The sequence below is a fragment of the Nelumbo lutea genome, chromosome 4, assembly GCF_056320005.1.
Source record: "Nelumbo lutea isolate HS-2025 chromosome 4, American lotus-T2T, whole genome shotgun sequence".
Taxonomy (NCBI): domain Eukaryota; kingdom Viridiplantae; phylum Streptophyta; class Magnoliopsida; order Proteales; family Nelumbonaceae; genus Nelumbo; species Nelumbo lutea.
Window position 1 is genome coordinate 75684259 of NC_142687.1, and position 23073 is coordinate 75707331.

Sequence of the window (23073 nt, forward strand, 5' to 3'; positions counted from 1 at the left end):
GCAACCAAGAAGAATGTTCTGGCCAAGAGAAGGGCATCGTCATGGTCCAAGGTGACAATCTAGACATTAAGACTATGATTGGTTCACTGCTTTGGGTCTCATTCTTTTAATCATTTTCTTGGACCTCATTCTTTTAATTCTTACTCATTCTAGGTAAGAATGAACAGGAATGAACAATATTACTGTGTTTGATTACAAAATTCTTGCCATAGGATTCTTTTTAGAATGAAAAATCAGCCCATAGCACAAAAATCGAGGCAGCCTACAACATGAAAAATAATCATACTCCATATTGTTCATTTTCATTCTTTAGAAGAAAATGTGCCTACAAAACTGCTGCCATAGATGTACTAACACACTATCATGAAAGTACTTTTACAGAAGCACTTTATAAAAGTACTTTTATGAAAGCATTTTTAAAAGTTTTTTAGGAAAGTATAAAAACACTTTTATGAAAATAATTTTATTCAAATATTTTTATGAAAGCACTTTTACAAAAGAACATTTAAAAAAGTCCTTTCACATAGGACACGACAATAAAATTCATTTTTAGGAAACAAGCATTTAGTTCAGTGATATGCTCAGTTTTATTGAATTGTACTATTCTCAAGAGGATACATTGGCTGCTTTAGCAACATTTGGGAAGATTCAGTGACGAGAACCAGTTCTGCATGTATTTGGCAGCATATTGAGAAGCATTTTTTAGAATGGGAAATGAAATATTTCCATTCAAGTGTACTTTTAAGATAGACAGACAGATAACGAGTCACGCCTAAAGCTCCCCTATACAAAATAGAGTCAAGCCATTTAAATGGACAAACAACTGTACAATGGGAGACGGTTTGGTATATACTTGTTGCTTCAACGTTTCAACCTATCTTGATGGTATCTTTCAAATGTAAATTGAATCTGCACATAAACACAAAGAGAAAATGTCATGTATAGAAACTAATAGTCAATTGACGATATGAATATTTTTTTTTTTTACATTTTACTATTGTGAATGACTAATACAGTAAAAGAACACGAGCATGTACATCTGTATCTGTTTATTAACATACTTTCAATTGAAAGAGTTGTTAATGATCCAAATTAGCCATTCAGACCAAGAATAATTTATATGTATTTATGCATTTATGCATTTATGTATGTATAATCAAGGTTCAAAGTATCGACACGTATCATTCCGGGACCCCTCCGATAGGCCCCTATAGTGGGTGTATCGGGGGTCTGACCGGTTCAGGGGGTGGAGACCTAAACCGGCCCCCCTAAACCGGTTTCAGAAAAAATAAATAAATAAAAACTAAAAAAAAAACAGTATCGATTCGCCCGATATGCCCATACCATATCGATATTTTGAACCTTGTGTATAATATGCACAATTATATAATATATACATAACAATATTAATTATTATGTTAATATAATATCAATTATTCAAAGTTTATAATAATATTTTGCATTTAAAATGTATTTTTATTTTAGTTTTAAACTTTTAATATTAAAATTTAATATTTGATGCCAAAAAAGGTGTTTTTTGGGGAAAAAAAAGTAGTGGGGATGGGAGAGCAAATGGGCAGGTTTTACCCAAAATCAAATGGAACCAACCTCAAACTGACCCCCACCCAGACCAGTTCTAGGGTCCAGGAGTTTACCCTACCTAAACCAGCCCAAAGAACCACCCTTGGTTGGCCTTGGTGGAACCAAACATGCCCTAAAATAAGTCCCAAAATACTTTGAAAATAAGTCCCAAAGAACAAAGACCATGGTCTCACCTAACATTTAGCCACTTTAAGTAAATTAATATTTTTTCTTCAATTTAATATTTTAATGTGTATAATAAGTAATGTAAATGGTAATATTTAAAAAAATCATAATGATAAATCTGAAATATAAATTAATATATTATGATAATTATTAGATTAAATTGCTCAATTTAATCAATAAAGGTAATATAAGTTCGAAACTATATATTATCATCATTGAAAATCAAGTATAAACATTTCATGATTATTATAAGGAACACATTCCATGGGTAGATTCTGAAATGGACCTCAGAACTGCCAATGCCAAAACTGCCTTGGAATGATCATGACAAGATAGGTTCTGGTTCCAAAAGCCTGGAAGGATTCTACCTTGGAAACGAACTGAACTAACCCATGCTCACCCCCAGGGGCAAAGTACCTTCACCCACTTGGAATGTGAAGATCACAAAAAAGTTAAAAAAAAAAAGAAAAAAAGAAAAAAAGAAAGATCACTCCAATTGGACAACCAAGCACAAAGTTGTGAACATCAGAAATTCGGATAGAAGTAAGGCCATAATCGGATAAGATCCAATTGCATCCGCATCCAATTATCACCTCTTATTGTGTTTAAAATGACAAAAAAATTAAAAGGTTAAAAAAAACTAATTATTTTTAACATATGTGTATACCAAATGTATATAAATATAAAATATTAAATTTGTCTATTATAAACTTTATATAATTATATATAATATCTATATATACATATTATACTAATATATGCACAAAATAATAATTTTTTGACAGACTTGAATTTTAATCAGATCAGATGGGATTAAATCTGGCATTCAATCAGATTATTAATTAGATGCAAGTCTAACATCCAAATCCAGGATAATCGGATTTAGAATTGAATTGGGTATTGGACTTTTGGAGTCCATTGGCAGCACTAAATAGTAAAAAAAGAATAAAAATTAAGCCAATTTTATGAGAACGAAACCAGTTTACCGGTTCACCAGCTCACCAGTTATGGTTGGTTTTTTCACCCCCAGTTTTAGAGCTTGATCGAACCAACTAGGGGACCAGTTCATGGTTTTTTCTGGTCAGACTAGCCTGTCGATCCGGTTCTTTGAACAACACTGCCTAGAACAGTATAATAGAGATTACCTTTGCACTATGTAGCTTGCTCCCTCAAAAGATTTACCATTATCCGCACTTTGGTCATCCACTTCAATTTTTCCCTCGTACAGATCTCCCATTTCAAATTAATCAAATGCTTGTTCTTGTTCCTGCCAGATGCCACTATAACTGGATCCATTAGCATATGTTTTCAGAAATCATAATAACTGATCAATTAAATTCTTCTCAAAATGGGCTTAATGTTTTGGCCAATTCAAGTCAGATATTCCATGGACAACTTGCATTGTTTTGGAGTTCTGTGAAGGGAAATAAAATTCTTGACCAGGTCCCTACTAAGGTTATACAGGATTCAGTGCCAGCCAAGCTAGCTGACCAGCTGACCCTCAGAACCAGTATAGAAGTCTAAGGTGCAGTATCAAAATGTTTTGAAAATCATAACTTTATCGTGAATTGTAGAGGAGCAAACGAACCAAATCATGAATCGTATCATAAATAACAAGATTATTTCTGTTTCCTTATCATGAATTATAGATGATTTTACCCCATTTTCAATGCATATCCACAATAACATGACAAATTTTTAGTATTGACAGTAAGAATCTATACTATATTCTAAAATGCAGTTGTCCACCTCAGATTCCTCATATTGCTTCCCAACCCTTTTAGAATTTGGTGGTTCTTTGAATTTTAAAAACAAAAATAATTAAATTTTGAACTATCTAAAATCACCCACTTCCAATTCATTTAAGAAACTGAATGTAACATGAGCATCCTTTTAACACCAGTCCATGCATCGCAGGGGTCTCCTCTAGTGAATAATAAATTGGAGTTAAAGTTAATTAAACCACACGCAATGGCTCTTAAATATGATTTTGACCAGAAAAATTCCTAGATATGAAGGTAAATAAATTCAATAAGATATTTAAATAGGATTTTAGTAACCCAAACAAATCTTATTCTACTAACAGATTAAAATCAAACTCCCCTTAGAAATACAAAAAAAAAAAAAATGGCAAGTACAGAACTAGGTCCTAATCGAATCCTTTCACATTGCATCAAATAGAACATAAGGTAAGGACCACATGTGCTCTACCCCTCCCAAGACCCTAGACTGAGACCAGCATTGGGTGATGGCCTTTTTTTAAATAGATCATAAGGTTCATGGATTGAATCATAAGATTCAAACAATAGTCACAAGATTAAATCATGAATTGCCAAAAAAAAAAGATTAAATCTTGAATGGTATTTTAAATTATAAGATTTTGACAACTATAGATCAAATTACATGCCTGTCTTTCATATCATATCCTTCATTCTTCATTCTTCATTCTTGTTGCATAGACCCCTGTAATCAGACTTAGCATACCAGTTGGGTCTTTCATTCACACGAGAAAGAAACTTTTCTGAATGTGCTAGCCTCTTGCTTAGCTCCTTATTATCAACCCTACGAAAATTGTTCTCCTGATGGAACAAAGGACATCAATCACACTGTGAATGGAAAACAATCACTGCAGAAGAAGACAATTACTCATGGTTATAGCTTCACCTTTCCAAGCTGTTCATTCAGCTGTTGGATATTCTGAGATCCAACAAGTTTCTTTATCATTTCATCCAATTCTGCAATCTTCCTCTTTAGATTGATTTTCTCTGTCTGTATAAGAAGTTAGAGCAAACATAAAAGCATTCATTGAAGACAAAGTGAGGAAGGTAGGGTACAGTACTTTGTTACAAGTTTCAACTATTTTTCATAAAATATAATACCTTAAGCATTTCATTCTGTGCTGTGAGTAACTGTTCTCGTTGCCGAACTTGTTCAATTGTTACCTGTGCAGCAAGTATATCTGATTCCCTTTGATTTATTTCATCGATGCAGCTGCAGGAACAAGAAATCAATGAACATGGATAATAGTACATGGGTAAAAGCTGCATACTATTACAAAGATGGAGAACTAGAGAATTTAATTTGGAAATCATAAGACAGGTGTGCCATTGGTGCAAAATTGGAAACAAACACTACCTGGTTCCTTGCATATATCACCACATTTTATCATCCATTGTATTACATTGCCTCTCTAGATCCTTATCACTATGAACTTAGATAAGTTTACAATTAATCCAAAACAGGGTCTAACATGATTTCTTTTATTTCATTCTAAATCCTTATCATCTATTGTCTTTCATTGCCTCTCTCTTTTTATATCTTGGGGGGAGGGGGGGATCAAATCAAGGAGTTCACCTCTTTCTTTCCTCAACCAAATCATCAATCCATTTCTTTAGCTTGAGTATTTCCTGCTCCTAACCAGACAAAAAAAAAACAATAAGAAAAATTTTAAACCAAAATGAAAAGAGCCAACACTAATGAATATACCTTTGCAAGAGATTGTTCTGTTTGCCGGTGAGCTTCCTCCAATAACTTTTGCACCTGGTGCTGGTCTATCAAGTTCTACAATATGCCAATAACAAGTATTGAAATGGATGAACAAAAGCATCTATGAAGACTCCAATTATTCTGTGAGGTGCTATTAGTCTAGAACTTACTGCATAGTTGGTAATGTCCAATTTAACTCCAAGCAAATCCCTAATAACATCATGTGTCATGTTTTCTGTTGCAGCAAGTCTTGTATTTAGCATACATACCTGAGAGAAGCAAGCTTATGCATTAATTCCTTGCAATAACAAGATTTTCAATACGTGTGGCAAAATCTATATATATATATATATATATATATATATATATATATATATATCAAAAGAAGGAAGTCTAGGATTTTTCTCCTTTTTCTGAATTTTTTATTTTTTAATTCCATGTCATTTTTGAATTAAATGATCTCCTCAAATGATCTCCTCTCCTAAAATCTAACTCTTTCTCTCTCTCTTACCCCCCACACATTCCCAATAATCTAATAATCTCCTCCCCTAAAATTTCTCCTAAACTACCCCCCCCACTTTCTCCCAAATTATCTCTAATTCCTATTTATCTTCTAAATTATTTCTATTTCCTATTTATATCTTAAATATTTATAAAATACACAAAAAATCATTTATATTTGTACAAAATTCATCACGAAATTATGTACTAACAGTATAAATTATGATTTTCTGGATTATTCAATTTCAATGTTATTCAAATAAAAAAAATTTAGCATTAAAAAATAAAATATTATTCCAATATTTCAATAACTAAATATCTTAAATAACAAAATATAAAAAATATCTAAATAATTATATAAAAAAATATTTAATATTATGTAATACCTTTAAAATAAATAAAACTCAAATAACAAGGCTTCTAAATATTTTACATATTATTTAAAATTTAAGCAACTAAATATTTTAAATAACGAAATATTTAAAAAACTAGATTTTAAATAGTTAAAATAACAAAATTATGAAATAAATTTAAAAATTTCTTAAAAGTATAAAATAATTATATACATAATATTGAAACTAATAATAATTTAATATTTCACAAAATTAATAATGAAATTATGTAATAATAGTATAAATTATGATTTTACGAATATTAAATACAATAAATAATTAATATTTTAAAACTTAAATAATTATATATTTAAATAAATAAATAATATTGTAAATAACTTATTTCACTTATATCAATTAATAATTCTAGAAAAAAACTTTCAAGAAAATTAATATTTATTAACAATAATTTTAAAATCTTAATCCATAGTTATTATATAATTATATATACTAAAATTAATATTTATTGTATTTCAGTAATTATTTATTGTTTTTTGTGATAAAAATATATTTTCAATAATTATGTATAAATTTATTTTTTTTGTTATTTAACAGAGAATTTTCAATAGTTATTGGAGATTAAACTATTATTATTTATCTTTTAAGTTTAATTTATTGTATGTTTGTTATAATTTATTTATTCATATTTATTAGAGATTAGACTATTATTTGAAATGATACAATTTGTTGACTAATTTAATATATTTTTTAGTTATTGTATTTTTATTAATTATTTATTGTATTTTCTTTATCAATATATTTTTAATAATTGTGTATTTTTGCTATAAATTTTCAATAATTACTAGAGATTAAAATGTTATTTATTAGAGATTAGACTATTAATTTAGTTGAAATTAGGAGTGTTCATGGGTTAGTTCAATTCGATTGTAGGTTATTTGGCCAACAAAATCAACCTAGTCAAGTTAGGGAGTTGGTCACTCAAAACTGACTGACCATTTGTGAAAACCAGCCCACTCAGGTTGTATCAATTTGGGTTGATTTTTGATTTGGTCAATTGGTTCAAAAGATTTAAACTTAAAAAATTAAATTTAAATTTAAAAAAATACAATGGCATTGCTAAAAAATAAATTTAAAAATTAAATTTATGATATAAAATACTTTAGACTAAGAAATATGGGAATTTTTCCACTTTCCCATATTAAAAAATTATATTTAAAATATAAAATATTAATATATATCTATGGTCAGGTCATTTGATTGTGGACGGTTTACAAATGGCCAAAGCGAAACTGATCCAACTTGGTCAGGTTGGGAAATTATTGAACCAAAGCCAACCAGAAATACTAGAAAACCAACCAACTCAGGTCGAGTTGATCAGTTTCATCAATTTGATGAACAATCCTAGCTGAAATTAATTATTGTTATTTCTCTATTGTAAAAAATTTATTAAAAGCAGTACATAAAATAAATACTTATTAATTATTTTAAAAGTTAAAAATATAAAATGATTGTATACTCTTATGTGTTTCTATTGTTTAGCTTTCGCTTAACAAATCCCATGAGATCGCTAGTATTCAATATAAGAAGGAATAAAGCCTCGATAATTTGAATTTACATTTGTTGTCAAGAATAAGAACTATTTTAACGGAGGAAATATCTCCCCATTTCATGCCAATCGAACTCAGTTTACTGAAAGCAAAGAAATATGGAAAATGCATACAACTAAGTTATAATCAAGGTATTCGCTCAAGCGAAGAAATGGAATTGCCAAGATACACAAGCTGTGAGTGACAACTAAAAGCACATGCAACACATATGGGGATCATTCATCAGCAATACAGATTATTTTACCTCTTTCTGCCGACTAGCAGCTAATGCCTCTAACTCTTCTACTCGGAGCTTGGCCACTGATAACTCCTGATCCTTCTCCAAGTTCATTTGTCGAACCAAGCTTGCAATACAACGGAATGGTGAGCTGGAACCCCTAGTCCTTGCAGAGCCTTTTTCAGTTTTTTCTAACGTTGATGCTGCAGAACTGAAAGTTGATGGGGCTGTTTTCAATTCCCGAACCTTGGCCTCCAACATCTTGTACTGTTCCAGTGCATAAACATTAGATATCTCAAATCAATATAGATAGATAGGAATACTTGAGTCAATAGATGGAATGCAGAAGGCACAAAATCCAACCTCTGCTGCACAATGAAGACACCTGCAATAAGGGCCAGTCCCCATACTTCCATAGATCCCACCTGGGAGATCTCATTAACTATCAATCCAATCAGACATGTCTAATCAATCCAATCACCTCAGTATTCTGACTAGCAGATAATAAGTGGATCAGATGCTTAGGATCATCTGGTTGGATTTGACCTTGGTGTAGGAGATCTCCTATGCAGGACATATTTAGTTATTAAATAACCATCATGCATGTGCATGTGAACAAAATTAACAAATAGGTAAGTTTTGATGATTTCCACTGTTCAGATCAGACATTATAATTCCTTCAAACATGAGAACTATAATTTCAGCTTATGAATTTGTAGCTCTACCTTTTGCTGGTATTGTGATGCTTGGGCCTCTGAGTGCAGTACCAGTTCTGAGGTATACATTCTGCATCTTTTTAGCTTCATTCCAAAAAACCATTTATTAGTATAGCAAAGGAAACATGTGCTTTTCTATATATATGTACACATGCAAGTACATACATGATACATCATACATGCATGATGTACCGTCTGACATAAACACATGCATGTGTATATGTATGTCTGCACATAAACTCTAGGAAGCCAGGAGTTCACCTCTTCAGCCTGGTCTGCTCTTTCCTTTTCAAGAACCCTAATCCGATTCTTTGCTTCATGAAGCTCCAGGATGTTTTTATCCACATGCCTGCACATGGACATTTAATCCTTTGAAATCAAGGGTAGTGATACAAGAAATTTTGAACATTAAACAAGGGAAAAAAGTAATCAACCGTGACATTTGATCCTCAGTTTCACTTTCATCATTAGAATATTCCATATTTTCTTTAGCAATTTCAACAGTTGACACTCTCTGTCTCAAAGCCTGGACTTCCAGCTCCAGTTCATCCCTCAATGAGCGATGCCTCTCTACCTCCTCACCCATTTCATACACCTGATGAAAGAAACATGTTGCTTTGATTGATTAAAAAACCTAGCAAGGCTTGAGGCAGATGAAAAAACATTGGAATATATAAGGCTACTACTCTGTTTGGACCATGTCAGGAGTCATACATACAAGAAATTAAGGAACACACATAAATATCTAATGTTTACCTTCCTTTCCTCTTAAAAAAATTATGGAATCACCAAAGAAGGAATAAATGTCCCCAGGAAGCAGGCAACCAAATCAAAAGAATATACTTACCTTTTTCTCCAGTACATTTATAGTACTTTCAAGCTCCTCAACAGAACGTTCAAGAATTTTCACTTCCTCTTCCTTCTGTTCAGCATATATTTTATTTGCCTCTGACACCTGGAAGATTTCCCTCCAAGTTAAATTAGTAAGAGTTGCTAGAATACATATCTCCAATTAATAGAAAAATGCAAAAATGAATAATAAATATATACCTGGCGAGCTTCAATAGCAATAGCCTCATTCTCCTCAGCTAGGGCATTTGCCATTTCAAACTTTTCATTCAAAGACACAACCTCTTTGTGCAGGCAATCCCTCTCACTAATAACCTTCCTCAATTCGTCCTCAATGTTCTCAATGGCAGAGATAACCATTTGATCTACCGAGGAAGCCATGCGAAGAATTTCTTTCTCCAAACCTTTGACAACCTCATTTTTTTCTTCAAGTTGCACTTCAGCATCATTTCTTTTGAGATGGAGATCTTCAATGAGGTCTCTCAACTCAGCATTTTGATTGGACATCATATCCAGATCATACTTAGCCTGCTCAAGTTCATGATTTGAAATAGACAGTGCAGCTTCACAATCAACTAGACGGGCTGTGAGTTCTTCATTTTGAACCAAGATGTAATTAAGTTGACTAGTTTTTGATGATAGTTCATGTTGAACCTGAGAGAGAGAAGCAAAGATATGTTCAGTTTCAGCTTTGGTGTCCTTAGCATTAGAGGTTGACTCCTGCAGCAAACTTAGATCAAAAAACAACCCTTTCAAAAGGACATCTTTCCGAGCCAGTTCACTCTTAAGTAACAAGTTCTCAGCTATCAGATTATCATAGCTTAGACTCAGTTCCTGTTCCTTTGGTTTTGCAACTACTGCAGAGGACATTCCGATATCCACAATGTCTCCTGGACTAGAGAGTTTCTTCTCTGGATGTGCATATTTATCCTTTTCCCCTATGCATTTCATATGAAATATTCCTTTTGTCGCAGGCATGCCCTCTTCTGTAATCAACCATTCTCTACCTGGATTGTGCAATACAGAATGACATTCCTTATGTATTTGTTGCAGGAAGTCAACTTCCATGTTGAGTCCTGACAGTTTCTCCATATATTTTCCTAAATAACACTGATTCATTACAAATAAAGAAATGCCTTTCTCCATTATCAGCGACCATACATCTTCCTGTGTTGATCTTGAGTTGTAAATGCAGTCAAGTATGTACTTTCCCAAGGAAAAGATGTCAGAATACACCATTCCAAACCTCTCATCGGCATCCCTCTGCATAAGCAGAAAAGATTCTTCTAGGGAAGAAATTGAGCTTGCAAGTTCTGCAAAACCTGAATGCATTTGATCTTGCAAGAATTTATACTCTCCCTCCTTGAGATGAATAGAAGTTTTAAGCTGCTTAACTTCATCAATCAAGATTGCTCTCTCCATCATCAACTTTTCATTTGCTTGCTTCCATTTATTGGTTACATGCTTTTCATTTTCATTAGCTTTGAGTAATGCATTTAACATAGCATCAGCCTCTTCCATCGTTGCTTGTGCCTCCTCTAATTTACTAAGGAAGCTACCGGTCATCTTAATTTTCTCATCAGCAACTAACTTAGCATCATGGAGTTTGAAACGAAAGATCTGTGCAATCATTTAAGAAGAGGGAAAATCAAGTTAGTTACCTAGTCTAATGAAAATTTTGCTAATTATCATGAAATAGCATTAGTAAAAAATAACATAATTAACATATTCCATTCTTTACCATGTCTCATATTAAGTATCATATAGAGTTCAACCCAACGATTACCTCTCTGGTGTGGTCACAACCTTCCTTGGCTTCCTCCATCTCCAGCTCACCTGCACTCTTCCCAAATGCAGGTGATTCAAGGACACATCTTCCTTCTAGAAGAGAACCATTTGTCTTTCCATCCAAATCAGAAAGACTGCCCAACTGAAGATATATTTCCTGCAAGCTATTAATTGCCAACTGTACTTCCTGTTTCAGGCTCAAGATGGTTACATTATTGCAAAATAGGTTTTTGATAGGATTCTGATATGTGTCCAACCTATCACCAAGAACACATGTTAAATCTCTTTCAGATGGTGAATCCCAATAATGTTCCCTTAATTCTCCAAGGTACACAGAATCGAAATTAGGTGGTGAAGATTTCTGCATTTCGTCTTTTGGAGCAATGTCAGTTGGAGAGAGATCAGAGTCAGTTGCAAAAGAATCAACACTCGATATATTACTCCATACTAGCTCTCCAACTGTCTCTGAAAATCCACACATGTTAAAGAGCATCCTAATGCCAAATTTGATAGCATTTACTCTGGCATTTGCTTGACCAAGCTCATATTTTATTTGTTCAATCTCAGGATACTGGTCTTCAATCTCAGGATGCTTTATTTGTTCATCTAGTCTGTTAGGATTTATTTTAACCAATTCATCATATTCCTTCTTGTTATCTTCTTTCTGAATACCATCGAGAAAACCTGATGACCTTTTTACTTCTATGGATGCAGAACCAGCACATTTCATTGCTTCAACCTCATCCTCCTTTTCTTTGAGTTTACTCTCTAACTGTTGTATCACAGAAATATTCTCATTTAATAGAGTTCTTAACTGCAACACTTCTTTGGAAATTTCCACATTTTCTAGCCTATGAACTTCAGTTATAGCTACTGTCGCTCCCTTCAAGGAACTCAATTTTGAGCTCATCTCTAGTCCCATTTTCTGTGCCTCCTCTAGACTCTTCTGTAGTTGCAAAATTGTTTTCTCTTTCTCAATCAAGATGCTGGCAGCTCTTTCAACATGTTCACTGATACAGATTATCCCTTGAGGAAATGAAACTGAAATGTTTTCAATCTGGTTGGATGCATCTTCAAGGGATTTGCAACCATCTATAAGGAAGCTTGTTAGATCCAAAATTGCTTTCTCCCACTCATCAGACAATGACCTTATTTCTTCCTCCTTAGATGCTATAATGTTTCTTAATCTTGTATTTTCTTGGGTCATAAAAGATACTCTATCCTGAAGTTCTTGCTGAAGGGTAGAAATCTCCTCTTGTAAATGAAGAATTGTTCTAGCAGTTTCCACCTCAACCTGCTCTCGGACTAGCTCAACTTCACACAGGTGAGACAACTGTGATGCTTGATCATCTTGATATTGCCTGTTCAATACTCTGGCCTGCTCAAGGTCCCTATGCATCCTATCAAATTTGGCTTGTAGAGCCAGGATGGAGATGTCTCCATGATACCCTTCCAATGGTTCACAATGAGTATCAAGTTCAAGAGTGGATTGCATATGTTTGGAATTTCTGAACCTTAAGAGTTTTGCATATTTGCAGTTTTCCTGTCGAAGAATATCCAGCTCTTCAACTAGATGGACCCGCTCCGATTCCATTGCTTCAATCAAGAAATTTGCATCCTTTAGATCTTTCTGGTTGTCACTATCAGGCAATTCTGAAAGATCACAGATCTTATGGTCATTCTGTTTTTGTATGATCTCGTTCTTCCCCTGATTATAATATGCAACCTCATCTTCACAATCAAATTTATTTGATACGATTTCAACCTGTGAAAATTGCATGTCATCAGCAGCCTAAAAGATAATAGTTTCAAAATCCTTTTGAATTCCAAAAATCATTAATCATGTGATATTTGGTTCAATTGTTTGGGTTGGCATCTTCATCACCATCTTTCAAACCAAAATAACTTTTGTGGTGCACATAAAATAGGATTACATATTATTTCTGTATACTCCTCTTATGTTATTGGTGCAATGGAAAATTTTCAAGCTGACAAACATGAAAACACGGGTTAGAATCTGAGAAAAGCCACTTTGTGCAAAAAAATGCCAAAGTCTAGTTCACCCTTCCCATGATCCTGGATAGCTGGGGCCAACATTAGTCAAAAGCCCTTTATGGGTTCTCTTCTAAAATTACTTGACATTTTACAAGGAAGACATGACAGAAAAGAAATAAAAAAAACAGATAAAAACTATCTAAGACCATCCTTGCTAAAAGAATTCCCGAGCACTATAACCAACATTATGATTTTCAGAATAGATAGCAGTATTCTGAACCTGCTCTCATTAGGACATCTTTCTGACACTAGTAATACCCAGAGGCAAAAAGCAGATGTTAGCCATGTGCTGCAGCTTGATATCATAGTTTCTGCCTTTCAGACCTAACACAAAGGAATCAGACACAGAGCATGGGACAAAACAAAGGATTTGCTCACCAAAGAATAATCTGTTTGTTTAATTGTGGCATCATCTCCAAATGAGGAATCTGTATTCTGCAAAATAAATAAACCAAGATAAAAAAAACTCCCAATCCTTATTGATCAAAAAAAAAAACTCCCAATCCAACCACTGCAGCTTCTAATAGTTCACTAATCCATCTAAGAATCAAAAAAGGATATAGTTTAATATCAATTCTTACAGAATGAAATGCAGCTTTGCCGCAGCTTAAATATTTCTGCAGTTCCTTCTGCAATTCATTAACTTCCCTGTTGATAAAAATCATAAATCAAATTACATAGAAAAGGAACAACATGCTGTACTTCCATTGTACAATGACATAGTTTACATGTTTATGAGAGTTGTATGCATAACCTCTGATACAAAACCAAAATCCCCACTAGGTGCTTTAATTTGAGTTTGACAGCATTTTCAAAAGCAAGTAAAGAGAACAGATGGACAAAAGAATCTGCTAATGTTGCAGAAAACAAGTGGAAGAGACTAAATACACAAGTCTTTATAGTCATGACCAATCTACACTTCATGAAAAATTAACTCAGTATTTAATACATCTAATGTCAACCAAGCGGATATTGTATGTTGGTTTCATTTCTATCTTTAACAAGATACTTTTAGATGTTCCCCTTGTCCCTTGGCATAACTAACTTGCCAATGTGCTATTAAACACTCAGAAATTAACAAATTTACAAACCATACCCAATGCCATAAACTGGATTGTATAGGAAGGGAGAAACAGAAGAAGTATTCAAGATGAATCTTCTGCAACTGAAAATGTTGCCAAGAAAATCAGAACAGCAGGCCCTTGGGTACTTGTTACAAAAGACTCTTAGGGGGGGTCATGTGATATCTAATATATTCTAATATGGAGTGGTAGTCTCAACTGATCCCAGCAATTTGATGCCTCCCATGAATCAATGTTTTTTTAACATAAACTCCAAGGATACTTGCTTTGTAACTCGGATCAGCAGGAACCAGAAGTACTGAGGAAGGGAAAACTATCAACTGTTCTTCAGACTCATCAAGTTACTATTTCCAAATTCAACTTCTAACAATGTCAAAACTCATGCACTTGTCTAGGACTGCAAATTTGCTAAAATCTCAATATTAGGTAATTAGTGAAAGTGCATCCATGCTACCAGGACACCTCAAAAGTCAAAACAAATACGTCTAGCCATGCTAACACTTGGAAATCCACACAAACACTTCTAACACTTTGATGATGCACTAAGCAGAATTGCATGGACTCTTCTAAATCAATTATCAGAGTCTGACACTCATTGGATTCTCACACTCCAATTCTCGAGGGACATTTCTACATTTAGGCTCCATTTGGGAATAGTGCAAATACAAATATGATCATTACAAATGCAAATATGTCTGGTTCATGAAAATGCAAAGTTGGTTTAGTTTTGTAATGATAATTTTGTATTCATTCCAAATGATTTTTAGTTGTGATAGGTACAAACACGAATCCTGAGATTGAAATATAGCTTAGCATTGATCAACATTGAGTGCAAAGTTTGCATCCATATTTTGAATGCAAACATGTCTTGAAATCTGTGTTTGCTGTCATTGTCAAGACATAAATGCACTCTTACCAAACACTAGCAAAACTGAACCAGAGTGCAAATATGAACTGAACCGACACTTGCACTCTTCCCAAACAGAGCCTAAGTTTTCGTTATTGTCCTTGTTTATTTGACATAATAACTAGATAATGTACATGATCAATACCAATTTTCTATAGAACATTACCGACTAACAAATATAAACTTTTGGACATGCTACTCCATCTCTAGCAGTTAGGGGTGATCACATTCTTGGCCAGGCCAGGAAACCCAGCCTGCCCTAGCCCACAAATTTTCGGGCCAGGCTTGGGCCAAACACTTTGGCCTGGCCCACATATTGCATATTTAATCATAATAATAATAATAATAATAATATATGCCTATTATAAAATATTATATGATGTATTATATAATAAATCATATATACTTAATACTATATATATTAAGTATGATGCTTGCGACATTGTTATAGTCCATCTGGATGGAGAGGAACAAAAGAATTGCTTAAGGAAAATCCTCTCAAATAGATGAAATTATACACAACATGTTAGCAAAGATTTTCTTTTGGCCAAAGGCATCTAATCTATCAATTGATGCCCTATTTTTGTAATGGATTTTCTTTCAGTTATTCTTTTTGGGACCTCTCACCCCATGTACAGTTACACTCCATTTGGGTTCCCCCAAATTATACAATTAGTATAATATTACATTATTTTTCTCAAAAAAAATCCCATAGGTATATGCTATTATCATTTTAGAATCCAAAAATGTGGTGAATGGTAAAGTTAACCAACTTTCCCATGTTTTCTTTTTGGTGTGGACCCCACGGAAATCCAACTTCCCCCATGTAAGTTTTTTTGGCAACTTACCCGGAAAAGTCTAACTCATCTCCCAAGTGGGTAAGTTCCTTACCCATGGAGGGGAGAATTTGGCCAAACTATGTGGTACTAAAATATCCCTGCCGGCACATAAAAGTTAGGGGTCTTTTAAGAAATTCTCTCCCTTACCCAACTAACAATTCTCTGCAAAAAAAAACACAGGTAAATGTACTTAACCAGATAACACCCAGGTAAGTGCCTAATTCCATTTTTCCATCATGTTGAGTCAAACTCTAATAGACATCAGTATCCAATTCCCAAGTCTATGTCTATGTAGCGCTGGTTCCAAAATGAAGGTGATGTTTGGCATCAATGATGATTCCTCCTTTTTGATTATCCAGAAATCATCGATTTCGAGAATCAGTGATTAAAAAAATCACCAAAAAATGTTGTTTGGTATCATTTATGCCATGTAAGCAGTTTGTTTGGTACTGATTCTCAAGGGTGATTATTTTTCCTTGGAATTATCCTTTTCTTGGAGACATGTTGGATGTCATGCCGTCCTCCCAATCACCGAAAAAGGTGATCCCTCAAGATGGTCCAATTTCATGAACCATTTTTCTTCCGATTTCCCAAAAATCGCAAAAATCGACCAACCAAACAGATTGAAAATCACTAATTCCTTTTTATTCCAAGTGGCTCCAACATGGCACCAATTTTTGGAAAATCGCATCAATGCCAAGCACCATTAGAGTTAGCCAAGAATTTCTGAACTTAGCACTCTTAAACAATGTGTCACAAGAAAATAACACATCCAATAAGTTGCCAATGATTTTATTTTTTTAAGTTATTTAATTTTGTTAATCTTATTGTGTATTAATATTATCAATGTAATTTGATATTTATCTAACAACAAATCCCATGATTTTTAAGGGTCACACACCAGATATCTTTGGAGACCCCAATGCTTAGCACTTGTGCCATGTACTAAGGTGATAAGGTGGACCCTTCAGAGCCAATGCTAGCAACTAGCAAAGTTACAGCTAGGGAATCCTGGAGGAGAGTATGGAAATGGAGATTGGACAAGTCATTAAACAAACATTTAATGAAGGTTGTTCCTGCATGTTTGAAGGCAATCAATTATGGAGAAATGGCCTTGCAAACCAAGGTCATATTTTTCTGCAGCCCGCAAACATACTTGTTAGTTGTTATGTTACAGTTGTCTGAAACCAATGAGGTTCAGACCTATTTAGCAGTCACAAATGAAGAAGAAAACAAAGATGAAGAGAAGAGAAGAGAAGAAAAAAGGGTTCAGACATCTTTAGTCTGCCGCCCCAAGTGCTATTTCTATTAGGCTTATAATAAAAAGAGGTACAATGACAGGAATACCCCTGTCACTAGAAACAACAGAAAAGAACATTCTAACAGCAATATAATCAAAGGAAACATATGAAGAGGTGGGACCACAAGCTGGTCAATCATTTTCTCTACAGTTACCTTGTCTAGCTAAGCTTTAAACACTTAATTGTGCTGAAAGTAGATGTTCTGTTGTGACAAGAAAGTTCTAAATACAGTAGAAAGGTGCAAGGAATGCAATTCTATGGCTCTCATAAAGCCAACTGGGATCAAATGCATTAATAATTGGTTAGGCTTGACATGGAAATTAATGAGCATTAGATAAAGGCAATGATCAAACATGCACACCTTGTCAGTCCTGCATTGATATCTAGACAAGCACGAAGATTCCTCCTGCAATCTTCCAACTCCTTTATGGTATCATTTTCCTGCAAAATAAAGAAAGTTGGAAAATGAACTGCAAATATTGAACATAAATGAAAGAAAAAGTTGATACAACCAAATGTTACAACACAAACCTGAACATCTTTTCTTGAGGGGAAATCTTGTGGCTCATAGTTCCCTTCAAGGGTTTCCAGAAGCTGAACATAACCAAAATATAGTTACACAAAGCCAGAATCAATTGGAAGAAATCCATTTCAGAATTGGATGAAAAATAGGAAAAAGAAAATGAAACCTGTTTCCGCAATTCTGAAATTTCATTTAACAAATTTTCGCGCTCTCCTTGTTCATAGAAATCTTGAAACCTGATCAAAATAGTAACATAAATGACTTTTTTATCAATACATAAATGATACACCTCGTGGGAAAAAAGGATTATGGGGAATAGGTATCTATTTATTAGTAAAAATTCCACGAGACCTACATTCTTAGTTGATTTACGAGTCTTATATTCTCCAAGGCAAATCGAGTCAGTTCTGGATTCCTATCAATTCTGCCTTGAAGTAACTGAATTTCTTCAGCTAAAGCACTATTTTCCTCCATGAGATACTCATCTCCAGACACTAACCCATCTGCTAATAATTCAAGTCTTTTAATTTTATCCTCACGGAACTTAAGCATCATTTTAGTACATTCAGCATCTTCATCTCTTTGGTGGACCTAAAAACATTGCCATAAGTACAAAATCAGTACCAGAGAAATAGTGAATAAGGCATAAGGAAAATTGAGATCATAGACTCATAGTTAAGTTCAATCTTTTGAAGGACATGAATATATTTGATATCAGAAAAATAAATACACAAAGATCAACGGGGGCCTAATATTTACATGGAAACTTTCCATTATGGTAGAACATTAAGGATTAGAAACTAAACAGCTACCAGGCATACCAAACGTTTCATGTGTTCAATTTCAGCTTCTAACATCCTCACTGCATCCTCTGCCATTTTTTCTCGCCTAAGGGAACCAACTATAGTGGCTTCCATGCATTTTCTCTGATATACACCAAAGGGAATGTGACCATCAAGAAATCAAACATACTTGGACAATAGAAACACCTTTCCATGAGGATTAAAGATTACCTTTTCTCGGGGCATACTTGCATTGTCCTTATTATCAGGGATTCTTCCTCTCAGAAAGGACTTATGTTCTTCATCACAATCACTCAAATTAGGTTGCTCAAAAGTTGGGAAGCAACATGATAGAGATCTTGAAAGGTCTTGATTTCTCAACAAAACGTTCAACTGGTCCTGTTTGTTAAATATCTAATTAGTAAGTTCCAATAATCAAGTTCAATTGAGAAATTCCACAAGCATAACTAACAGTAACCACACCTTTAGTTGTTGTATTTCCCTCTGAAGTGTTGTTACATCACCTGAAGCATCTTCATTTACTTTAGCCTAGAAAAAGGGCAAATCATAGCAAGATAAAGCAAAATTTCTTGAACTTGTACTTTACATCACAATAGGAAAATGTGAGTTCCATGCAAGTACATTGTTTTGAATTAGCTTGGCACGCTGAGCAAACTTCAAGGTGCTTAGTGTTTCACTTGCAGAACTGCAGATAAACAATAATTAACTAACCATATATCATAATAAAACAGTCAGTGTCCAAAAATGAAAACTCAAATAAACTACGTACCAAATAGATGGACTGACATTTGCTATAATTGTTGTTTTTGAGTTCCCACCAAGGGAATCCTGCACACAAAGATATATGAGAGGTTAACAAGTTACCCACAATATAACAAGAGATTATACAACTTAATAGATGACGGACATCTCAAAATAGAATATAGAATGCTCCAACCTGAAGGAGAAAAGTGAGCCTAGAATCTCTGTAAGGAATGTGACGATGTTTCCCATGAGCAACATCCACCAGAGTCATTATCACCAGACTGCTAGCATAGATTATCAGTGGTGAGGAAAGGTACAAGAACCATTCAAAAATTCCCAATTTTTTATCCAATGACACATATGAATATAGTGGCAATTTGAACAATATTTAACGATACTAATTAAACTTGGTGGCTTTTGTTAAGCTTATCTTCTTTTACCATTTCAGTGATTCACATAACCTTCAAGCAACCCCATTAGAAATCTATACAAACCTCATGTCAGAATGGCTCAATTGGAAATCCAATGCTCTAGGCAGAAGCATTCTAATGATGAGACCTACTAGTTTGAATTCTAGACAAAAAATTTCATAGATAAAGCAGTTTGGGATGCAGTTTTCTACCAGTCAGTAATCCTTCCCCCGTTTTTGTCCTAGGAAAAGAAGAAAATAAAAGGTGGAAGAATAAGAAGAAGAAGCACATATTTATTGGCCAAGACTTTAAATTCTTCCTAGCTTATTGGTTCAGGTTTCTAAGTCTTTGAGGGTTCAAGACAGCATATACCAACATATGTGTTGGTTAACCCTAACAAATAAAAATAAAAATAAATCAGTATATAAACCCACAAAATGAATATTTTAGTTTAATAATTGTTTTTATTTATTTATTTTTTTTGAACAGGTAAACTATTTCCTAGCATCATGTACAAATTAGCTTGGAAACTAAACAACACAACCCTCCATGAGCCCCTTGTCACCTAGGCATCAACTTTACAACCATGCTTCCATGTAGAAATGGTATTACAACTCAAAAAGATATAACTGCAGAGTAATCTAATAAAAGACACTCTAGCTATATTACCCAAGAGTTGATAATGACTTGTTGATATTTGCAGCTTCCTTCAAGCGTTCTCCTTCTGCACCAGAACTTTTCTGCCTAATTAAATTAAGATAGTTCAGTGTGCAGAAGAAGAATGGAATCAACATATTGCCATTGCTTATTAAAAGGATTAAAGTTTTACCTTTCTGAACCAGCAAGGTCTACCAAATTTAGCCTTCCAAATCTAGTGTGGGTCATGGAATCTTTGTCCCATCGGCTTTTGATGACACAGGTGAAGACGCTATGGGACCTACTGCTCTCACTATTCATTTGAGTTGCTGCCATTTTTCTGTTTGTGGCACCCTGTGCAGGTACAATAGTGCATAATTGCATATGCATTCATAAGAAGTACTAAAACTCAAAATTTAGTTGTTAACTTACCTTTAACAGAAGTTTAATTACATCATTGACAGTTGTCACTTCATATTCTGTGAGGTTTTCAACATACACGCCTTTCTTCATGTCTTCCCTGAGCTAAAAAAGAGAAACAAAGCCATTAGCCATCATGTGGAAATGCAGACAGATCCCACAGACAAGAAAGTAGACTATTTTACCTGAAGATTGGTTGACGAAGGCTCCAAAAGATCTGTTATCTGCTCATTATAGATCTCTAGGAAGGAACACTTGCAACTGTATTTCAAATTTTCATTCTTCCGTCTCTCCTCCTCCTGTACAAATATTTACTTTCAAGAAAAAATTAATTGAATAAGAAAATGATGCCTCTACTCATGGCAGTTAATGAGGATTTCTAGTGTCCTACCGCTCTAATTCTCATGAATAAATATTCAAAAATTCGAGGTGTTATTCCACAAACTTCATTTAGCTTGTTGTCCATCTCATATATTTCACCCATCATAGTGTATGTTTTGCCACTGCCAGTCTGCAAGAGAACATAAAGAAAAACTTTAGATTTTGCCCTACTATCCACTCTACCCACCTTAAGCCTCCAAAAGGTATACCTGACCATATGCAAACATACAGCTGTTATACCCAGACATACAATTCTCCACCATGGGCAGGCCTGCGGCCTTGAAGAGCTTCTCCTGTTTGAAATTTTAGGAAGACATCAGACAATTCACATAAACTATCAAGTAAAGAATCATATCAACCAATTACAGCAATCTGATACATATTCACCAAATGGCACCTGTGATATCGTCTCGCATGCTATGTGATCAAAGGTAAATCTTGTTTCAGGATGCCCAAGCCATGTTAAGGTCTGCGCACTCTCCTGCCTCAAGCATCTACCATACCCTTGCAAAGTCCTCTCACTAGTACTGAGAGGTCGAATCCGTATCAAAACCTGTATAGAGGAATCATCTTAGAGAGAGAGAAAGAGAGAGAGAAATGTAAGAAGCAGAAGTTAGCGAACCTGCACATTATGATCCATCCAGAAAGAAGGATCTTCCACAAGCTCAAAATGTGGAACCTCCATCAACGGCATGGATGGTACAATTGAGATGCCTCGAGAAACCCTAGAAGAAATACATCCTTTTAGTCCGTTATACTGAAGAGTTCGATTGCTTGTAGAACCTCCTAATGCCGCTCCACCATTAGAAACCTTCGAAACACTCCTGGCTGGAGTACTCTGAGCTGAATTCGGCTCCGAGTGAGATTTCCCACGGCCAGCACCTCTAGGGGTTGCACAATTCGAACCAGGATTGACATTTCCATTCCCCTTGTTCAACGGCGGCAAGTGATCAAAAGCCTCGGTCTTTCTATCTGGTAATCGAATCAACCGACCAGTGTCCAGCTTAGCCCTAGAACCCAGGTCATGTTCTTGGGTTTCTTTAGGGTTTTGTGAGGGGTCCGGTATGGTATTCAGAGGGGTTCTTGGAGGGCGGAGGGGGATCGAATTGACGGGAATTTCGAATTCGTTCTCGTTTCCTTCGGACTGAGTGGTTCTTGAACTGTTTCTGGCCGGGATTCCGAATGCAGACATGTCTCGGGACATATTGAACGCAGATTCGGGAATGCAAAGCTCGATTTGTTCAGCAACAGAGACCTGACATTCTAATATCTTTCACGAAGCGATTGTTGAGATGAGAAAGGAAGAGAAAGTATATCAGATGTTGCGTGAAGGCAATTAGGGGGAGTTTGAGGGTATCAAGAATTCAAGATACTAGCTAGGGTTTTGGAAGGATCGGAGAGGAAATACTTCTCCGACATTGCAGAGGGAATTCGAGAGAGTGAGAGACCGAGAGATGGACGAGTCGGACAATGTAGGTCAGCTTCAGCAGCTTCAAATGCCCCGCCCATTTTCAAATTAAACGAAAAGGGTAATCCATTCGCCTTATAATTACTAAACTGACCTCGTGAACTTAAGACGAGGGCAATGTGAGCATCACGAGCATTTTGATTGTAAAAATTGGTTGTTATTAGGGAAAATTCCCTAATTTTAAAATGCAATAATCCAGTATCCGGCATCTCGCGTTAAC

The 23073-nt window shown here is 34.6% G+C and overlaps 1 protein-coding gene across 5 annotated transcripts; it reads right to left on the reverse strand.

Moving 5' to 3' along the window:
* Nucleotides 1–563: 563 nt before the first annotated feature.
* Nucleotides 564–22873, reverse strand: POK1 (phragmoplast orienting kinesin 1). Of its 5 annotated transcripts, none has more exons than XM_088942047.1 (35): nucleotides 22008–22873; nucleotides 21783–21938; nucleotides 21595–21678; nucleotides 21396–21515; nucleotides 21190–21303; nucleotides 21017–21109; nucleotides 20778–20938; nucleotides 20618–20692; nucleotides 19732–19819; nucleotides 19564–19622; nucleotides 19416–19479; nucleotides 19257–19322; nucleotides 19005–19172; nucleotides 18813–18917; nucleotides 18347–18582; nucleotides 18158–18227; nucleotides 18000–18062; nucleotides 17830–17909; nucleotides 13921–13987; nucleotides 13718–13774; nucleotides 11283–13049; nucleotides 9698–11116; nucleotides 9495–9602; nucleotides 9082–9242; nucleotides 8909–8996; nucleotides 8657–8731; nucleotides 7959–8198; nucleotides 5424–5522; nucleotides 5254–5328; nucleotides 5122–5180; nucleotides 4647–4758; nucleotides 4432–4536; nucleotides 4175–4346; nucleotides 2913–3034; nucleotides 564–909 (listed from the first exon to the last, which is right to left on the reverse strand). In XM_088942047.1, exons 1-33 carry the CDS (start codon nucleotides 22587–22589, stop codon nucleotides 4203–4205), a joined length of 6960 nt encoding a protein of 2319 aa, XP_088798173.1. In that variant the 5' UTR covers nucleotides 22590–22873; the 3' UTR covers nucleotides 564–909; nucleotides 2913–3034; nucleotides 4175–4202. The 5 variants fall into 5 exon arrangements, with proteins under 5 accessions (XP_088798173.1, XP_088798172.1, XP_088798171.1 ...); XM_088942046.1 differs by having other exon boundaries at nucleotides 18804–18917; nucleotides 22008–22867; XM_088942045.1 differs by having other exon boundaries at nucleotides 5122–5174; nucleotides 18804–18917; nucleotides 22008–22858.
* Nucleotides 22874–23073: the final 200 nt, after the last annotated feature.